The 21643-nt window shown below is 43.6% G+C and overlaps 1 protein-coding gene across 1 annotated transcript in view; it reads left to right on the forward strand.

Annotated features, from left to right (window-relative positions):
- Positions 1–1017: 1017 nt before the first annotated feature.
- The window catches only part of etv4 (ETS variant transcription factor 4), a 35512-nt gene continuing 14886 nt past the window's right edge, over positions 1018–21643 (forward strand). The window contains exons 1-4 of the mRNA XM_083994592.1: positions 1018–1147; positions 1855–1945; positions 2176–2223; positions 8197–8250. Coding sequence (XP_083850718.1) covers positions 1091–1147; positions 1855–1945; positions 2176–2223; positions 8197–8250 — 250 coding nt within the window. The 5' untranslated portion in view covers positions 1018–1090. The remainder of the gene's footprint in view (positions 1148–1854; positions 1946–2175; positions 2224–8196; positions 8251–21643) is intronic.

Here is a 21643-nt window from a genome sequence, read left to right on the forward strand (position 1 = left end):
TTTTCATTCTCCCTCCCTCTCTCTCTCCCTCTTTCTTTTTTTCTTTCTTTTTTTTGTAACTTTCTCTCTCTCTCTTTTTTGTGAATGAAAAACAACTGGAAAATCCTGTATAAAAGCCCCACAGTCTGCGAGGGAGGTGATTGGCTGCTGCGGGGCAAGCTCCGCCCCACGGTTGCTATAGGAGCCCGACTACCGGACTTGTGATTGGCTCGCGGAGGGAACCGAGACTTCATTCATAAGTCAGTGTATTCATGCGGACAATGGTAAGAAATTCGAGCCCTTGAAAGAGGAAATCGACCAATCGGGAGGCTCCTCTGGCCCGAGCTAGAAAAGCAACTCTCCCTCTTCTCCCCCAAATCATGTCTGCTCGAGAAATGACAGCACAGCTGGCGCTCACAGCAAAACTCACTATACACTCCTGCAGAAACATCCAAACTCCGTCTGAGCTGCAACTGTCACTGATCTTTTTTTCTATTATTCTTCTTCCTCTTCTTCTTTTCTTTCTTTAAATCCAGTTAGAGTTCGGGTTTTGTTGCTGTGACTCGACTTAAAAAACGCAACATCTGTTTCCCCTCACAGTTTCAGAAGAGCTGGACTGTTTCCTAAAGAAAGTGGAGCCTGGCAGTGTGCATGGGCAGACGTGGCAAAAAGCCCGAGAAACAGAACAGGCCACTAAATAACACTCATTATTCATCGGCCTCGTGCGTTATGACATGATGTTGCTTTTTTTTTTTTTTTTTCTAAAACACACGCACACAAATAAACCCAACAAGTCTGCGTTATTCTTTAAAGTGGGGGATTATAAGGTGCAAAACTCGCTTCACCTGAAAGTTGTAGGTAAATGACGAGCTGTCTATCACACACTCACACATACACACACACACACAAAGGAGATTTGTAAAGAGCTGAGCAGCCCGCTGGGTAATCACTTGCCATCACTTCCCCTCGGCATTTTTTGTGAATGGAGCTCATTATGCATGCAGCCTCCTCCACGCAGCTCCATTCACAAGCAGCGCTCCCTCCTCTCCGTGCATGCAGGCTGCCGTGGATCGCACTCACTTCAGCCTCAATGACCACAAACGGTTAACGGATGGATTATAAGATGGATGGATATTTGGACCAGCAAGTGCCTTACACTTTAGCAAATGTACGTATGGATGAACTCTTGTGTTACTACTTGATTTGTCATGAAAAATAAGATGTGCGAGTGCTTTTTTTTTTTTCTTTTTTAATGACTCTGCTACCGGGCTTTATCGCTCTCTCTCTGTGTTTCTCTCCGCCGTCTCGCGTCTAGCTGCCTGCACGAGTTTCTTCTTTTTTGCTAAAGCAGCTGTGTGTATCTATGTTCATGAAAAGCGATTTCCTTAACAAACCAGCAACCAAAAAAAACAAAAAACAACCTTTAATCTAAAGTGAAGTGAAGCAGAGCAAGTGCTGTTGTTTGATAATGTCCGTGCAGCGAGCGGCGCGTCACTCCGGTGCCAAATGGTCACTTTACTTTCCTCAGACACAAACAGCGCGTTTGTTTTTGCCACGATTTCTCCTCCACAACGGAGAAATGTGTTGCTGTTCTTGTTCTTAACGTGTTCACCTATATCTGCTGTAGGCTCCCAGTATAAATCCATGTTATTTGACCTGAATTAGACGTGTCCAAAAGTGGTTCACTCACTCACTCACTCACTCACTCGCATCACTTCAAGTTAGTTAGTCTGGTTAGGCTGCTGTCTATACTCTGCTCCTGGCCACAGTTTAAAACATGGTAGCAGTCCATTATTATCTGTGTTGGACACTATAATGTCCTGCCGGAGTCTTGTTTCTCACTTCTCCTCTTGTTAACATGTATGGGTTTTGCAGAAGTCGCAAGGAAATGGGCCCCTAAATAGACTGTTGATGGCAGCGAAAAGGAAATACATGGACACAGAATTACCCCCTCAGGAATCTGAAGGTAAAGTAAAGTGGAAGTTTCACAGATTGTGGCCTCTGACTGCTCTCTTTTACATGACGCATGGTTAGTTATGAACCTGCAGGCAAAAAAAAGTCAGTGTCTGTGTTTAAGCATGATGATGTTGTTGGTGTTGGGGGGTTTAAGGAGACTCATATTAGACAGCAATAAGTCTTGTGAGCTGTCAGCTTGTCAGTCTGCAGTGTATTGATTGTGTTTCTCTGTCTCCTCAGACCTCTTCCAGGATTTAAGCCAACTCCAGGAGACATGGCTCACAGAAGGTGAGAAATGCCTGCAGGCTGATTTTTTTCCCCTTCTCTCTCTCTCTTTCTGTTGCTGAATTAGTGTTTTTTTTTCTATGTGATGATGTCCATCATTTATGACAGTAGTGGTGATGGTGGTGGTGGTTGTTGCTGCGTTGGTGATCGGTGAACAACAGGAACCTGTTTGGTTTCCTGTCAAACCAACAAAGTTTCATTATTATTAATTTTCTATTTTATTGACGTTGTTTGGCTGTTGGTTGCTTGTGTGTTGCTGTGTGTTGTTTGGGAAGCCCAAACTTTCTGATGCAACACACATGCTCATAAACCATACAACACTGCAAAAGGAAAAAAAAAAAGAAGAAAAAAAAAAGAAGTGGGGGCCAGAGAGAACACAGACGGGACATTATTAGCTTTGAGCATGTCCTATTTTGGCCATGTTGGCATGCAGTGTGCTTGCCAGCCAGCGGCCAATGCAAACAAACAGGCTATTTGGCTTGTGTCACTCAAAGGCACATAGCGATGAAATGAGGCCCAGTCAGAGGCAATTGTCAGCTTGTAGACTTAATAAGTGCAATGATGACATGAGCCCTAATAGAGTAATTATACTGTATGTCTGGATTGGGGTGGTGGTGGCGTGCAGGGAGGGAGGGGATGGAGGGATGGAGTGATGGAGGGAGGGGGTAAACAACACAAGCCGTGAGTCATTAATGTGGCTGTTTTTGGTGCTAACCTGCAGGCCAACAGTGGCAGGACAGTTGGGTCTAAAATGAGAATTGCACCAGGAGGTGTGAATTTTGTTGTGTCGGTTGCTTTGATGTGCTTTGATGTGGAGCTTTAAAGGGAAGCGCCACTCATTTTTGACATTTATATTCTAGCGTAAACCTCCTCACACACACACACCCCACACACACACACCATGAATCCTGTTTTAAAGCCTCCTTCTCCTCCACACACATTAAAAAATATAGCATTTTTTGCTTATTGCTGCTTGACTTGATGTTGGATGTTTGACCTTCGCTGTGCAGAATGATGATACACGTCCTCAGCTACGAGGCTGCTCTCACATTTCATCTGCTGAATGAAGAAAGAAAGAAAGAAAGAAAGAAAGAAAGAACCGTTTGTCTGTGCTCACCTTAAATCTCAGTTTAAAGACGGCATGTAAAAGCAATTTTGTGACATCATGACTATTTTGGAGCCGGTTGTGGTCCAATATGCAACTTACAGTGGACTTTAGAGCGAAGTAGGAGATGTTTGGTGTCTTAAAGTTGAAGTTTTGAAATGAAAAACACAAGGGAAGAAGGAGTAGAGAGTGCAGAGTGCTTTGTAAGTGTGTTACATGAAGTGTATGGGTGGTGCTCTCTCTCTCTGATGCAGCAAATTTCATAATATTTCTAATAATTAGAGATTGCCCATGTCTCTGTGTTGAGTTGACTTTGAGTCATGCAGCACAGTGGTGCACTACAGGTCAGGCTGAGAGGGGAAGTGAGGCGGATGCAATCGGTGACGCGGTCGCATCTGTCTCAAGAAGACCAGACAGAGAGGTTTTTTAAACAAGAGGCCACAGCCACGACCTGTTTACGACAAACAGCAGCAGCTTCGCCCCCTCTCTCTCTCCCCTTTTCACATGCAGCGTCAAAAACCAGCAAGTTCACTTCACACCACTGTCTTCAACACAGACAAAGACTAAAAGAGCCAGAGCCAATAAAACTGTAACAATGGGTGTCGGGGAGCCTATTTGTATTCACAGATTTTTTTTTTAAGCTATAAAGACCAAACTTAAAGGTTTAGTTCACCAAAGACAAAAAAACAACAACTTCTCACTTACTTTTAGTTGAATCTTGTCTTTTCCAGAGTTTTGGGTTCATCCAAACAAGCCATGAGAGTTCAGAGAGACTGCAAAAGACAAAAAAAAACACCTAAATTTGTCTTTTCTGGTTATTCTGACTAATCCACAGATTTCACTGAGTTCAGTTTTAACTAGAGCTATTTTCTACCAAAGAAATACGTAGTCCCTGTGAACTCAGGCCACTCAGAGGAGCGGTGGGTACAAGGTGTGGGAGAGGTCGTTTTAAAATGTGATTTATCACAGTTCATTGTGTTGAGGTGGCAGCAGGAAGAGTGTCTGAAACCCTGGGCAAATAAAAATTAAAACGTATTAAAAACATAGAGCTCAGAAAGAAGAAGGTTTGATGAGGCGGCTCCTTTGAAGAGAAACGTCCTGTAGCTACTGACTGTTACAAATTGGGTGGTATATACTCATTGTCGACTCACGGCAAAGTGGAAAAAAGAAAAAAGAAAAAGAAGGAGGGATGGAAGAAAGATGGAAGTGTAACTTTATCAAAGTGTTACTTAACCCTAAGTACTGGCTTGTTTTCAGCTTCCCCAGCTAAGACCTCTCCTTTCCTGTTGCATTAATTAAAGACCTTATCATGACTGATTGCAGTTGTGAGGGATTCACCCAAGATTGTAAAAGCTGGTTAGCTGGAGGGAGTTTTTTCCCTTCTTCTTCTGTGTGTGTGTGTGTGTGTGTATGTGTGTGTGTGTGTGTGTGTGTTAAAGGAGAGCGGAAGCTAAAGGGAGACAGAGAGGGTGAAGAGCTGAATGGCAGGAGTTCAGGAGCTTGTCACATCTTGTCTCATTTTGGCCTTTAGGTTTATATGACTGAAAGCTGCTGTAGCTCCTCCCAGGATCTCCCACTGTGAGTGCAAAAAAAAAAAAAGTCATTCAAGGTGCCTGGAAGCATCGGGGAGAACATGCGTCTGTGCTCGTATAAACACACTTTCCTTCTTGTGCTGACTTGCATCTCAAAGCCCCTGACGAGGTGTTCCTGGAAACAAATCAGATACACATGCACACACACAGGAAAGCGCACAGACGCAAACACACACACACACACAATGGGAGGTTGTGGCAATGTTGTCTGACGGTCGACCATCATCTGTGTTTCTTTTCTTCTGTGTCGTCTTCTTTCATTTTTTTTTTACGAGGTCCAGTGTGTTCCACTCTGGACATGTTGAAACCAGTGGAAGTGATTGATTGTCGGTTCTTCTGCACAACAACATATCGGCCTCCTGCTTTGTCTCATGCAGCAGTTTAATTTCTCTGCCTGCCTCCCCCCCCCCCCCTCGAGGGCTTAAAGAGCGAAAAGTTAAAAGGCAGTAATGATATTATGCTATAGTAGGGCCACAGGATGCAGCGTTATATAAGAAAATCGATGTCATTTATCTTGAACATGCTCCAAAAAACGCCGCCGCCGTCGTCCGGTTTCCTCTGCACAGGAAGGAGGAGTGTGACGACAAGAAAGTGGATTTGAATTTCTTATTTCCTCTTTTTTTTTTTGTCCTCTGCGTCTGTTGCTCTCCCTCCCTGTGTCTCAGAGTTTTGGTTTCTGTCTTCTTGTGTGTCATTGTCTGGAAACCACAGCAGCAGCAGGGGATGAAGTGAGACAGGAGAGAGGCCCAGTGAGGATGAAGGATGAAGGAAAGCTGGGTCACACTGCAAAAACTGAAAATCTTTCAAAGAATATTTGTCTTATTTCTTGTCAAAATGTCTCATTTCTAGTCAAAACTAATCTCTTTTCACTTAAAATAAGACTCATTACCTAAAAATGAACTTGTTTTCAGATAATTTTCACTTGTTTCAAACAAATTTTCAATTGAAATAAGTAGAAAAATCTGCCAGTGAAAGCAAGTTTTTTTGTGCTTGTAATAAGGAAGAAAAACTTGCTCCACTGTCAGATTTTTCTACTTATTTCAAGTGAAAATATGTTTGAAAGAAGTAAAAAAGAGTCTAAAAACAAGCTACTTTTTATGTGACAAGTCTTATTTTAGGTACAATGAGATTTGTTTTGACTAGAAATAAGACAAATATTCTTGGTAAGAGTTTGAGTTTTTGCAGTGCATGGGGGTGATTGACATTTACTTTGATATAGTATTCCTAACAAGAGTTGTATGTATGTATTTCTTTAAAACAATGTTTGTGGAGTTGTTAAAGCGAGGGAATGAAGCTGGAATACCCCTGCAATGTGGTGCCATTTTGTTTCGAAAGCCCATTACGGCCCCTGATTGCGTTCATGCTATTTAATGATAGCCATCAACTTTTCCCTTCCACTTAGCTTGCACCATGACGCAAGTGTGACTCCTGAAAACAATGGAAACACTTTAAAAAAAAAAAAGCCTTAAAAACCTGTGGAGTTGGAGGAGAGCCAGGTTGAAAGGTTTGTTAGCTCTGATTTTAAACTCATAAACTCAAAAAAAAGAAAAAAAAAGAAGGTAGCGCATGTTATATCAGCGAGCTCATTCCTCAGCGGGTGACGGTGACCTCCTCACCCCTGCTAGGGTGTTGGCAGTCAAATGATTTGGGCTTTTCTAACTTTATTTGTGTGACTCAGAGTCCAAAAGCTCCAACGGGACAATTGTGAATGGGTTTGGATTCCTAAAAAAAAAAGAGGCATACAATAGTGTCTGTCTAGCTCTGCTGCACCTGGGCTTGGCATCACTGACTCTGCTTTTTCAGTTAGATCCTCGATGAGTTTCAGAATGAGAAAGAGACTGAAACTTGTGCAATAGAACAAGTGACTATTGAGCAAACCAAGAAATGTTGTATATTCTTTAAATCAGGGCTCAGGCTCATGTTATCATTGCACATTTACTTTATGTTATATTAAAGCTCCATACAGTATAAAGGCGGATGTTTGTGTTAAAGCTCCATACAGTATAAAGGTAGATGTTTGTGTTAAAGCTCCATACAGTATAAAGGTAGATGTCCATGTGTAGTGTGATTATAAAGCAGCTCTAGGTTCTATATTAATACAGTGAAAGCATCAAAGCCTCAGTCCACAGAGAAATGCACACAGCCTGTATTCAGAAACTGAGCCTTAAAACCAGCCGTCAGGACTTCCTGTCACTTTGTGATGTCACAACAAAGCAGTCGACCTGAACCCACCATCCAACACTTGCAGGATTTGGTTTTTCTGTGTTTTTTACATTAATTCTGCTCTATATTTATTTGATCACGTAGAAAACAGTCGGCCAATCAGAAGAGAGGCTCAGAGAAAACCACACTTTTGTTTTTTTGTGGGGTATTCTTATTCTTTTTATGGATCGACGTCTTAAATAAAACATGGGACAAGTGTAAATATGGGGCTTTAACTCCAAGTGTGACGCAGGTTGATATATGACCAGTCCTGACGTCTGAACAGGAACCGCCGTGTTATCAAATCTCGGTTTGCTCCATAGAAAACACATTAATTCACAGCTGATAGGAGCCGTTTGACAAGAAGTGATTTAACCTCACAGTGCTTCAGTCTCTCACTCTGCCGCCGCCGCCGCCGCTGCTGCTGCTTCTCCTCCTGCTTTTAGTCCAGCTTCCTGGTTCTCTATCTGCTTTCAGTTTGACTCAGAGCCGTGATCCCTCACCCATGCTGCAGATGAAATCCAGACTGCTTTTACACTGTTAGACAATCCAATCCCCCCCCCCCTCCTCCTCCTCCCGTACATCTCACAAAGGAGCTGCTAGTTCGTCACAGATTTCCTCACGTGTTTAAAGCTCTCTGACCGTTAGCGTGTCAGTGTTTAATAAAGTTCGGATGGACACAAAGCTATAGCTGCAACTAATTCGTCTATATTACTAAGAAGAAACATTTACAGCCACATTAAAAAGCAGGAAAAAAGGCTGGCAGGTCAACATGTGTGGGGGCTCCACGTTCTGGTGTATTGATCTATGGAGAAGCAAAGTGCCTGCAATTCATGCTGCTGACCAAAAAAAATGAAAAAATAAATGATGAAGTGAAGTGAAGGTCGCCTGGATGAGGCCGGGCCAGGCTCTGGCTCGGGCTCTGGGGCTCTGGCTCCGATTTCAAGGAGCAGAATAAAAAGAGTGTGGGAGGAAAGTGAAGACAGGGAAAGGTCAGATTTTTGTCTAAAATATATAATAATAATAACAATAATTTCAAAATGTGTGACCTTCCTTTTTCTCGTCTTCTCATTTCAGCTCAGGTTCCTGACAGCGATGAGCAATTTGTTCCCGATTTCCATTCTGAGAACTGTAAGTACTTTCTATGTGTCCTCTCTGTGACTGAATGTGAAAGTGTGTGTGTGTGTGTGTGACTGTCTCTTATCTGGTCCCATACTGATCGATGTAGTATTGGGAAGCAGAGGGCCGGCTGGAAGTATGCATGTCATGAGAAAAAAGTGGGAATGAAAGCGGGCGGTGAAATTTTTTGGCTGTGAACCGTTCGGGAGAGGCTTACACGGGGATACTGTAACCCGCTGATGTTACAGTAATCTCCCTGGCAGACAGAGCTCTGCAGAAAACAGAAGGCCTAATGAGCCGGTCATGACGTGAATTTGGATGCCGGCGTTATGTGCTGCTGTCATCCATTTGCATGCCTTTGAAAAAGCTGAATGGGTACGGCCCAGGAAACCAGTAAAAAAAAAAAAGAGAGAGAGAAGAAAATGATTCAGGGCCCAGGTACAAAGTTGGCCCCTTTGTGCACATCGGAAGGTGTAAAATGGAAAAGCAAATTCCTGGGCGGCACAACTGAGCTGAACTGTTTGAATGAGTTTCCCTTTTTTGTTTTTTGTGCGTCTTAACAATGGCGATTCAGGATCTGAGTGGGAGTTTGTGCGTCGGTCGCTCCACAAACAGCTTTTCTCCACTCGTCTTTAGCAGCAGCAAGCGACACTGACGGACAGAGGAGGGCGATGGCCGATGGGCGTGGGTCCGGGTCGCACCTTTAAAGAGAGAATAACTCCAGAATTAATCTCATCCACCATCCAAGTAAAAGTGACAGCGTTCAGGCCCGAGTCAAAGCCACTTCCTGTCCCTGAAAACACCCCCATGTGTCCTTTGTGTGTAAACATCGTGCGCTTTAACCGGCCAGTCACAGCCCCTCCGTGACACGGGGCCCTGTGCGACATTGTCACCGCGTGTCGGACCAACAATGCCGAGGAGGAAGCGCAGATGAACCCCGGGGCCACGCAGAGGTCATGTCTACTTAACCTCCCTCTGGCCCTGTCAGCCAATCAGCTGTCAGGGCTCTGCTAACGGTTGACCCGGGTATGATTTGCAAGGGGGTCAGGGGGGCAACTCGGTTTGACGGGCAGCTCACTTATACGCGGCGTTGACAGACGGTGTCCCTGCCGGTCACAGTCAATAGACACACACAGACACACACACACACAGTCCAGTTGGAGCATCTCTATTCACATTTGACTGACGGGAAATTGAAGCTGACAAGCAACTATATATATATTCTTCTTCCTTTGTGGTCTACTAAAAGCATAAAAGACTTATCATCTCCCGCATTGTGAATGAGCCGAGAGGCATTCACACCGTCTGGATGTTCTTTTAAAAACAGGTGACTCACCTGTTTTGGAAACTCAAGCACATAAAAAAAAAAAAAAAAAATCATAAAGCAAAGCTCTAATCCCAGGTGACCGTATATAATTGAGGCTTCCATTGAAAAAAAGGGTGCCCTGGTAAAAAAAAAAACAAGAAAGAAAATGAAACATTGTTGTTTACTGAGTCAGGTTGTTACCTGCATGGGCGCGGTGTTGTTGACAGAGAACGGAGAGAAAGAGCGAGCCGGCGAAAAAGAGAAGACGTGAAAGCAAAGCAGTGGGACATGTAGGAATGTTAGATTAGGGAGGAGGAGGAGGAGGAGGAGGTGGGGTGAGAGGGTGAGGGGGTGAGGGGTGGTGGTGGAGGAGGAACGGGGGAGGAGGGGGGCAAAGTTGTGCAATACCTGCACATCTGGTAAATCTATCTCATCTGGTCCATTCTGCCTTATAGTTCACAGCTAACAAGCATGCTCTGTCTGCAGGCTGCCATTCAGGGAGGGTTACGCAAACACGCAGCTTTTATGTACTTGCTGACCTGCCTGCGAGTGTGTGTGTGTGTGTGTGTGTGTGTGTCTGTGTGCATGAGTGTGTGTGTATTTAAAGGTAATTGAGCCATTGGTGATAACAGTGCACCACTTTTTTTTTGTTTTACCCCCCACTCAACTGTTGTGATTGGTCTTGTCGGTCAGATGAAGTCTTGTCTGGTTGTTGTGCGCTGCTGAGCTGACGGCACCTTCCTCCATTCCCTTTGTCTGTTTACCGCCTTGTGCAATGCAAAAACTAAATCTTTCCAAGAATATCTGTCTTATTTCTTGTCAAAATGTCTAATCTCTAGTCAAAACTAATCTCTTTCCACTCATCACCTAAAAATTAACTTGTTTTTAGATCATTTTCACTTGTTTCAAACAAATTTAAAGTACACTGTAAAAACTCAAATATCTTACCAAGAATATTTGTCTTATTTATTGTCAAAATGTCATTTCTAGTCAAAACAAATCTCATAACACTCAAAATAAGACTCATCACATTAAAAAGTAGCTTGTTCTTAGACACTTTTTCCTTCTGTCAAACATATTTTCACTTGAAATAAGTAGAAGAATCTGACAGTGGAGCAAGTTTTTCATTCTTATACAAGCACAAAAAACTTGCTTTCACTGGCAGATTTTTCTATTTATTTCAAATGAAAAACAAGCGAGAATGATCTAAAAACAAGTTAATTTTTAGGTAATGAGTCTTATTTTAAGTGAAAAGAGATTAGTTCTGACTAGAAATGAGACATGAGTTTTTGCAGTGTAGAAGTAAAGTAAGTAAAAGCAAGTTTTTTGTGCTTGTAATAAGGAAGAAAAACTTGCTCCACTATCAGATTTTTCTACTTATTTCAAGTGAAAATATCCTTGAAAAAAGTAAAAAAGTGTCTAAAAAACAAGCTGCTTTTAATGTGATGAGTCTTATTTTAAGTATAATGAGATTTGTTTTGACTAGAAATGACATTTTGACTAGAAATAAGGCAAAATATTCTTGGTAAGATATTTGAGTTTTTGCAGTGTGGTGCATAAGAAACACATGGAGGTGTCCGTCAAATTTATTTAACGCAGAGAGTTAATTAAAATAGTCTGAACGTGTCACTACTTTTGTGTGTGTGTGTGTGTGTGTGTGTGTGTGTGTGTCTGTGTGTGTGTGTGGAGCTGGGAGCTGCCTCCTGCGCTAAGAGCTCGTTCTTCTTTGTTCAAGTATGTTGTTTACACTTGGAGCAGCTCGAGAGATGTGACCCATTCATAAATTTTCTTCCCTGCGTGCGTAAGAGGAAGTGTGCCTCTCCCTCCCCCCTCTCTCCCTCTCCCTCTCTCCTTCTCTCCTTCTCTCTCTCTCCAAGTCCTCGGCTGCTCTCTCTCCCTCAGTCTTCATTCATAAAAAAGCCCTACAGTACTACAGACCCCCTCCTCCCTCCTCTCCTCTCTTCTCCTCTCTCTCTCTCCCCTGTTCAAGTGGATACTCCAAACCCCTCCCTCCCTTCCTGTGTCTGTACAAACTAAGTTGAATTTAAAAATCTGGACTCCCCCTCCCCCCTCTCCTTCTCTCTATCTCTCTCTCCCTCTCTCTCTCTGCTCACACACACATTGAGTGCTCCAAGATGTGAACTAATCCAGCGATTTTCGGGGCTTGTGTGGGACGATTGTTTAGTTTTGTGCCTTGCAGTAATTATATAGGAAGTTGTGGCTATAGAATGCCGTTACAGTGCTTTTCACCAGCAAAGGAGAGAGGGAAGAAAGATTTTTAAAGAAAGAGAGAGAGATAGAAAGGGAGGGAGGGGGGGTCAGGAGTGTAGAGGAAGTAGAGAAGAAAAAGAAACAAAGATATGAACACATGCTCCTTCGAAATCTGCCTCCTCTGTTTGATTTTTCTTATTCAATCTTAATTGGATGATTTGTCTTTTTCATGCACAGTTTTGTTTCCTGGTGCAACACTTTTACATCCTTGTTTGTTTGATATATACAATATTCAAAGGTGAAAAGCTGAAATAATTGGACAGTTAATTTTTCTGTTTGATTGATCGATTAGAGCAGAAAGGCAGAGAGAAATAAGGATAAAGGAGATGAAAAGAAAGAAAAGAAAGAAGGGAGAAGTTCCAGCGAACCCTCCCTGCTGCAGTGTGAGTTCTGCTTTGTCATGAATTCACAGCCTTCCTCTTGTTTGGGTTGTTTTTCTGGATCAGAACTGGTCCAATCAGACCCTATTTGGAGCATGGGCCGATGGGTGGATTGAGCTCTCTCTCTCTGCCCCCCTCCCCTCCATCCCTCCTGACTCCCCCACCTCCTCCTCCCCAACCTCCTTCAAACATGCAACTCTGCGCTCTCCACTTTCCAAAATACAGCTGCTATGCAACAAAGTGCGCAAAAACAAGCCAGGTGCCTGCCAGATCTGCGCGGATGCAGCTCGGTTACTCGCTCCCGGGTGGTGGGGGGGTTAGGGGTGGGGAGTGGGGGGAACGGGGGGTGGTGGGGGGGGTTAACGCTTCCTCAATGAGCTGTGTGTTTGTTGCCGTGTTGTTTTGTTTTGCTTATGAGTAAAACGGTTGATTTCTCTGACTCCCAACAGATGATTCCTTTTGACAGCCTCTCATCCACTTACACATAAACACACTTGGCCTGATCCACACTTACTCACACACACACACACACATATACACACACACACACATGCAAACTTCAGCCCTGCAGTTTTATGAATGGGTCGGTTGTGAAAGTCTGGCTGAGGCAGCACATTGAGTTGAGGGGAGTGAACGTTCATTCATGACATTTGGGGCCTTTATTCCAGCACTAACAACACCTAGGAGAGGTGCAGGCCTGTTTTTTTTGTCAGCTCTCGTTTGAATATCACTTTTGTTTCTTAGAGCTCAGATTTTTTTTTCTTTTTGAAGTGCATGAAACAGTTTCATTCACACTTTTTTTTTTTTATTAACATCTCTTTAACTTGTTGTCGCTTGTTTCCAGGATTATTCAGTCATCTTAAGTCAATCAAATCCAATTTAAAAAGTGGCTGTGTAAAGGGCACAGGCATGTAGCGTAATAGGCGTTTAACAGCTTCCAGTCGGGAAGTAAAAAGCTGAACTCCTCCGTCGTGTTGATTCAGAGCAGCCCTGTCAAAGCCAGGGGGGGTGGGGGGGCCGCGGGGATTTGAGCCAGGCAGCGCAGCGCCGAGTGTCAGCAGCAGCAGCAGAGCTTTGTGAATGGACGGCACTGTGTGTTTTATTACAGGAGAGTGAAGGGGAGGTGTGTGTGTGTTAGTGTGTGTGTGTGCATGAAGGGAAAGAGAGGTTTGAGTGCGCTGCAGTGCATCCCTGAGATGCTCATGTGCATTTCTGTGTCGGCAGTCGTGTGTTTACTCGGCTGAGATTTCTGCAGCTGGAATGTTTTCCTCTCTTTCGAAAGCGAAGAGAGGAACAGATGCTGCGAAAAAAGAAGAAAAAAGAAGGGGCGAGGCCTTAGAAATAACAGTAGTTAATGACTAATAAGAAGATACTGAGAGTCCATCAAGAGAATGTGTGTTTTTTTTATGTGTGTGAACATTTCTCCATGTGAAAGCAGCATAAAAAAAAATAGAAAAAAAAAGTTGGGTTTTTCAGTTTCTGCTCTGGCCGTCGTTCCTGTGGGAAATAACAGGACCGTACAAAACCCAAAGTGTTTTGGTGAGATGTGGAAACACAGCGACTGCTGCTGCTGCTGCAGACGGGTCAAGGAGAAACACAAGCAGGCGGACGGTTACACTGGTTTTACACAAATCCCAGAGCCGGCCACAGGTATTTAGAAAAGAGACCGAAGTCGATCAGTGGAGTTATTAAACAAACTGCCAGTTGTAAACATCCATCACATGTTAGACAGATCGCCCTGTTCAGTTTGGACTCCACTGTACTGTACACGTGCACGCTGCTTCCTCGTGGAGTTTGGATTTGACCATTTTTATAACAATTATTTGTTTCTGAGACAAACAATTTTAAAAGCATTTCCATTTTCCTGCAGGATCTAGACTTGCTGTTTACACGACTCCTCCAGTCTTCTCATGCACATCTGATCATAATCATTAACTTTGTCTGAAATCACACCTTTGGCCTTAAAGGAAGAGTTCACCAAAAAACGAAATTCAGTCATTATTGACTCACCCTCATGCTGATGAATACTCCAGAGTAGTTTTTTATTCCTCAAAGTGCATCTGGAGACCTGGCAGGCCGGTTCGTAGTCCAACGACAACTTTATATGAGAGTAATAGCATCGGACAGAAAAACGTCCATAAAACTACACAAAAACCATTTAATATTCCTCCACACTGCTCGTCCACTGCAATCCACGTGTCCTGAAGGGAGATAGTCCAGAGTTTACTCCAAACGACGTCATTTATGACATTTTTACAGCCTAAACAGTCCTGTATTGAATTTGCCTGGTGCACACTCTCGCGTTTTGAGTAAACTCTGGACTATCTCCCTTCAGGACACTTGGATTGCAGTGGACGAGCAGTGTGGAGGAATATTAAATGGTTTTTGTGTAGTTTTATGGACGTTCTTGTGTTGGGCCCTATTAATCTCATATAGCCTTAAATTTTCATTGGCCTACGAACCCCCTTCCCGGGTCTCCAGATGCACTTTGAGGAATACATTTTTTTTCATTTTTTGGTGAACTATTCCTTTAAACCTTCCTGCTCCTCGGTCTGACTCTGCTGCAGCTTTGTCAGCATGTTCCCACATCATGAGGAGTTACTTTGGCGAGTGCAATGTTGTTGTAACTGTAAAAAAAAAATGGCGGCCAAAAGCTATGAAAATTAAACCCAAGATGTAACAAAACAGACGATCTCTTTGAGGACTGTTTTTGCCATCACTGCTTTTAAGCGCTCGGACTCAGACTCGGATCTCACTCTGCTGCACGCACTTGCACGTGAGTGGAGGCGGTGGCTGCAGGGGCGGACCTATACTACGATAACCTGCTGACACAGGACAGTAGTAGGTGTGTAGCGGGTCGAGCTGAGAGCCATGCAGCGTACGGTCGTATCGATTCCTCGCTGATCCACAGGAGAAGAGGAGGAGGAGGAGGAGGAGGAGGAGGAGGAGGAGGAGGAGGAGGAGGAGGTGGCTGATAGATGACTTGATAAAGATAAAGCACAGATAAATCAACATGAAGGTGGAGAGGGGAAGGAAAGGGGTAAGAGCGGGTCAAACGTGAAGCCGCGCGAAGCATTACGGTCCAGATCCTGAAGGAGGAGGAGGAGGAAGAGGAGGAGGAGGAGGAAGAGGAAGAGGAGGAGGAGGAGGAGGAGGGGGAGGAAGAGGAGGAGGAGGGTGGGGTTTTTGCGAGAAGAGACCTGTGGATGTGGCGTGTTGCTGCTGATAATTCCAGGCAAGGTGTCTCATCCTTTCTGTGTCTTATCTCCTCCTGATAAGGCAGATTTCACCCCCTCCCCAATGGAAACACACACACACACACTGCAGATATACACATCATGCATTCCTCCATACTGCACATGCACGCACACGCACACACACACACACATACAGGATCCCTGGTGGGCAGTGGGAGCTCATTAAATAATTTCAGTTTCAGCGTTGGGGTGGGGGGGCGTGGATCGATGGCCACATTAAACATTAAGAGGGGACAGCTATATTGGGGGCTGAGGGGCAGAGAGTGAAGAGTCAATATTGTGTCAGATTAATTACATCCATCCCTCGCCTTCCAACGTCGGAGCGTCCCCCCCCCCCCCTCGCTGCACATGTCCCGGGACAGGGATGTATTCTATCAGGTCCACTAAACAGCAGTGGGACGGTGAGATTTACGACTGGTCAATGGGCCGTTTATAAAAAGCCAACGCGGCACAATTGAAAGTGAAGTGGACAATAGGGAAAACGTGAGCCGTCAGAACATTTGCCAATTAAAACTGAGGATCCGTCATGCTACCGAAGACCGTGGAAACATCAAGTTTCTGATTATATCTGACGGTTTTACTTCTTTTATGAGTTATTGTCCTCCTAGACTTTGCGGTATTTGGATTATTGCACATTTCTTGCACATTTGCACATTTCTTACGCCGATATTCGAAGGCCTATACGTTGGAGATACAACGCTCTTATAGTACCTAAAGTTTACAGCTTTAAAAGTGAGCGTTGATTCGGAGTTGCCATCGAGATGGAGGCGGAGGAGTAAAAGAGGTGATGATGCAAGTGAAGGAAAATCTATCACAGAGAGAGATGTCAAGAGGTGTAGGTGGTTTTTGCCAAAGCCAACAGCTGGGTATAGAGTCTAATAGAGCAGGTGCACGCAGAGAGAAAACTAGAAAATGGAAAATAATCCCAGAAGACTGAAGGAGCACAAGTGGAAAAAAAAGAAAAAAAAAACCTCTTTATGACTCAAGAATACTGTCCAGGATGTAGGCGGACATGTTTACTTTCTTCAAGAGACGACTTCATGAGCAGAAACCTCAGAGGGTTCGTTACAAGGACGGAGGACGAGGTTGCAAAAAAACATGCAGAGAAATCCAAACATCTAATAGTGGTTCTGTTGTGAACTGAGCAGTTTTGTGCGAGCTCAGCTGCTTCATCCAAATGCATCAAAACTCATCGGACGACGTCTCATCAATCGGCCGAACTAAAGAGCTTCTCAGAGGGAGAAAAACCCTCGAGTGGGCGAGTCGATCACCTGATGACAGTCGGACTGAGCTGGAGATCACACCAATTATTTACAGGCCTCTTAACAGGAGTAAATAAGGAGTGGCTGACTGATATCCCAGGATACTAACGCCGATTGATCCGGGGGTTCATTGAGAAGATTTGAGGCCAGAAGGTTAGCTTAGATCATTCTGAGGTAGAAAAAAAAAAAAAAAAAGAAAAGCTGAGCGCTGGTACTTGTTAAAACCAGACCCTTCCCAGCACTTAGAACAAACACTCTGATCTATTTCCACTCAACAGAAAAAAGGGGAAGTGAAACTTGGGTGTTTGCAAAATTCTCTGCTCCACTGCCTTTCCCATGATGGGTGTCATTCACATCGACATCCTGTTAGCCAACACGATATGATGCACAAAGAAAAAAGAAGAAAGAAAGAAAGAAAGAAAACGTTTTAACGGCCAACAAAGAAATCCATTTGTGAAGAGAGAAGCCGAGCCGACCAATCATCTGTCTCACTGATACCACTGTACTCTCCATCAATCTCGTTAGGCTTGTTTGGCAGGTATCTGACAACCATTCTTTAAATATTCAAGGAGCCTGAAGCATTATCAGATGAGAGAGGACGACCTGTAAATCAGATAGAGCAAGACACTAATGGATCCAACACTCCCGATGCTCCCTGAGCAGACAGATACCGAAGCCACTCTGCTGCTGTTGGGCCTGTTGTTATGTTGGCTCTCAGCGATGACGACGATGAGTTTGTCAGCCCACTCTTTCTCTCTCTCTCTCTTTCTTTCTCTCTTCCTGATTGTGCAGTGACCTGAGAAGCAAAACACACATGTACAGCACATGTTTCCATGCACCAGTGGAATGACTGGACGGACTCTGCAGTCGTAACGGTCTGGATCGTATTGTATCGCCTCGCTTCCCTTCCTCCTCCTCCTCCTCCTCCTCTTCTTTCCTCCTTCCTCGTGTCACTCTCTCACTCTTTAAGTTTAAAGGACAAAAACTAAATAGCTGTAAATTCATATCTGTCCAAACAGTGAGTGAAGGCTGTTTTGACATTTGATTTACCGTGTAAACAACGGTATCAGTATCTTTTCCTCTTTTCAGACTGAATGAGTGAGTCATGCTTGCACAACAATGAATCATTCGTTGGTCTCAAGTTACCTCGAAGAAAGTAAAGAACAATGAATTAGATCATTGTAGTCACTCTGGTAAATGCATTCACAGCACTGCATGGTTTAGTGTTGAGGATCCTACAGATAATATTACACTTAATTGTCTTATATCCTTTAAACACATGTTAAAATATCTTTTTTTTTGCAAACATCCTTTAAAATAACACTTAAATTCAGACTTATCTATTTAGGAAAATATTAGCACAGTCTCCAAATCAAAAGTCAAACTGACAGAACAAGATGACCTCAAAAGCCAAACTAGCAACGTCCTGAAAAACCAGTTTCTGTTCAACAAAGATAAAGTATAAATAACAGATCATTAAAGTTAAACTTGCCGGCGGCTAAAAGATCAGGGAAGTCAAGTCTAGTCGGTTTTATTTTATTTATACAGCGCCATTTCACTTAAAGGTTCAGGTCCATTTCAGCTTCAAGTGTTTTCTCAGCTTCAGTTTCATGCTCTTATTGTGAAAGGTCAAAAAGAAAAAAAAAATTGGATCCTTAGTCTGCCGTCAGCTCTTTATTTTCATCCAAATGTGTCATTGCCATAAAAATAAAAAAAACAGAGCTTAGAAGAAGAAACTTAGAAATAGCACCTAGAACTTGCTCGGAGAAGGGAAAACATACCGCTGCGTGCAAAACGTTAAAATTACCGTTAAAGTATAGGCTTGCGTCTGACTTATATTGTATGTGTTGACAGTCAAATACTTTTAAATTATACAGTTGCTTTTGCCTATTACGCCTCCCTCTCACCACAATGGAGCCGTGCATTCAGCTAAGAAACTATAATGTCATTTGCAGCCCAGTGCATGAGCGAATCAATATCTCTTCCTTTTTAACCTTTAAAAACTGCTGTGGCACGATTGGTATCCTTGTTTTTATTGATCCGCCACCACCACAAGAGATCAAATTGGCAAGAAAAGTGCAGAGGGAGAACTAGCAGGTGTATAGCTACAGCCCATCGCACTACACATCTGCACAACACAGCAGCAACCAGAGGCCACGTGCACAACCGCACATGCACAACACCACGTATCATCATGTGAGATAAGAACCAGATCTCCAGATCCCACGGAGATGTGGAGTTCCTCCAAGGAGGACTGTAGGTACCAGTACGGTTCGGTCCCCATTAAGTGCGTATTTATGTTACGCTCACATGTTCCTCGCTTTAGCAGAATCCAGTCACCCTGTTTGACACCGGTGTTGGGGGAGATGGGGGGAGATGGGGAGGGGGGGTTGATGTTCAATGAGTTATTGTGAGCGAGGCTGTCGTGTGCTACAGACTTCCAGAGGCTTAAGACTTGGCCAAGTCGCACATAAACATCCAAGGTAAAACTCTCCAGATCCACTCCTCCTGTCTTCAGATTGGATTTCCCTACACCAGGCCCTTTAATGGTAGGAAATACTCTGTCTAAAATAGGACGACGGGGGGGGGGAGTTCAGAGCGAGGTCTCAAACCGGCTCATTCATAAGTGAGATTAAATGTTAAACTCCTGATTTTGTCTCTTCTAATTGAAAAAAAAAATGTAAATTTTCACATTAACGTTAACCAAAGTTGTAATATGATGATTCGGTAACACTTTATAATAACTGCACACTATTAAAGCAGAAGTAAGCGATCCGGTCGTTTTGGCTAACTTCTTGTCAGCCGATGGAGTTAGCAGTCCCCGCCCTCGTCCCTACGTCACCACATTCCCTTGGCTGCACACACAGAGAGGACTGCCCCTTTATGCCGTTCTCTCTCCTCATTGGATAAAGGTTGTAGGATACAAGGAAAGTTTTCTCCTCGGCTCAGAGCAGAGCAGCGTGACTGACAGACCCGTGTTTCAGACCAAACACTCTATAGAAGTGATTGCTGTCGGAAGATAACTATTTAAGACTTATATTAACACAAATATTCCGCTTACTTCTGCTTTAATGATGAATTCAGTATTTATTAATGCTTAACTAACGCTTAATGGTGTTATAAAGTGTTACCGATGATTCATAGTCGTCCTTTTTTATGCACAAACCAAATCTTTTCTGCTGTTTGTGTTTTTAGGAATTCAATAGTTTGTGTTTCTACCTCTGCATGGCTCAGCTCAGGGGCCCACAGTGTGTGCGTGTTAGTGTGTGTGTTAATGTGTGTGTAGGGGGTGCCATCCCTGCTCCTGCAGATTTGTTTGCGGTGGGTGTCTACTGAATGGGACCCCCCCTTCCCCCCACCCTCCCTTTCTCCTTGTCCTCCTCCTCTATGTAATGATCCCTCTACTTCCTAAAGCACTCAACCATGACCATCACCTTTCACCCTGCATCCTCCGCTTCTAAGAGCCAACATTTACATATGTAAAAGTCCCATCTCCACCCTGGCCTTAGCCGCGGAGGTGTGTGGGGCGTTGGGGGCATTGGGGGTGTTGGGGAAGGGGGGTCATCTCCATACGTTCAGAAGCTCAGAATAGGGTGTGAATGGGAGACGGTAGAAGAATGGCCCCTCCGACCGAAATAAGGAAGGAGGAGATAAGACAAGTTAAGTTTGTGAGGAGTGAGGAGGAACCCTTTGACCTTATCAGTTTGTAGGAGGCGCTGGGAATCTGCTGCTGCTTGGGGAGGGGGGGGGGGTTTACGCATTCACCAACGTATATAACTTTACTCTGCATGCACGCTTCTGCATTCGCTCAAAAACCGTCGGCTTTAAGAGACGACGGCTACTGTGTACTGTATCTGTCGTTTCACTTCTAAACACCTTGCGGGTTTCTCCGTAAGTTCATGAACCAAACGCCTCCTCCTCCTCCTCTTCTCCTTCTCCTCCTCTGCTGCTATGAAACCTGAGGATCTGTGTGAAAGGGTGATGTAACATTTAACAAAGCAGTTAAGAGGAGCAGGTCATATTGCCCCCCCTCCAAATAAAAGCAGGAAGAGAAGGGAACGTGAAGAACATAACTCTCTCTGGATCCGTTTACAAGACTTGCCACTACCTTATAAACTTTAGCAGAAAATTTGACATCATTTGGACAGAGAGATTTACAGGAATATGCCAGAGAGTTTGTTATAGTTGGTGGAGGAGACCGGGGGTTTGTTTTAATCCGAGGACTATTCCTGGAGCTGGATGTTATATTAAGTCCAAATTCGTGCGTTTTTGGCGACGCTGGTTCACACCGAGGTGTCTCAACGGGAAAACTGCACTGCAAAAACTCAAATCTTTCCAAGAATATTTGTCTCATTTCAACTAATCTCTTTCCACTTAAAATAAGACTTATCACCTGAAAATTAACTTGTTTTTAGATAATTTTCTTGTTTCAAACTAATTTTCACTTGAAATAAGCAGAAAAATCTGCCAGTGAAAGCAAGTTTTTTGTGCTTGTAATGAGAAAGGAAACTTGCTATCTGATTTTTCTACTTCTTTACGTGAAAATATGTTTTAGAGAAGTAAAAACTGTCTAAAAACAAGCTACTTTTTATGTGATGAGTCTTATTTTAAGTATATTTAATTTGGTTTTGACTAAAAATGTTGAGTTTTTGCAGTGTGACATTGAATTTAAAGGTTAAAGTTATAACTTGACCAACAAATTGACAGATTAAATGTTAAATATAAAGATTATTCAGGAGAAACTTCCCCGTTATCAAATGCTACTTTGGTTTCTGACCAAATATACTAACTGCTAAAGAAACAACGTGCACAACTGCCTCAGTCTTTCTCTTTGAGTTGAAGTCGGTGTTTTTCATTGTTGGAGCGTTCGTCGCCCAGAACATCAACATCATCAGCTCTGTCTAATTGGAAACGCACGCAACAGCAATC

The sequence above is a fragment of the Trachurus trachurus genome (genome assembly GCF_905171665.1).
Source record: "Trachurus trachurus genome assembly, chromosome: 19".
In the NCBI taxonomy this organism is placed as follows: Eukaryota; Metazoa; Chordata; class Actinopteri; order Carangiformes; family Carangidae; genus Trachurus; species Trachurus trachurus.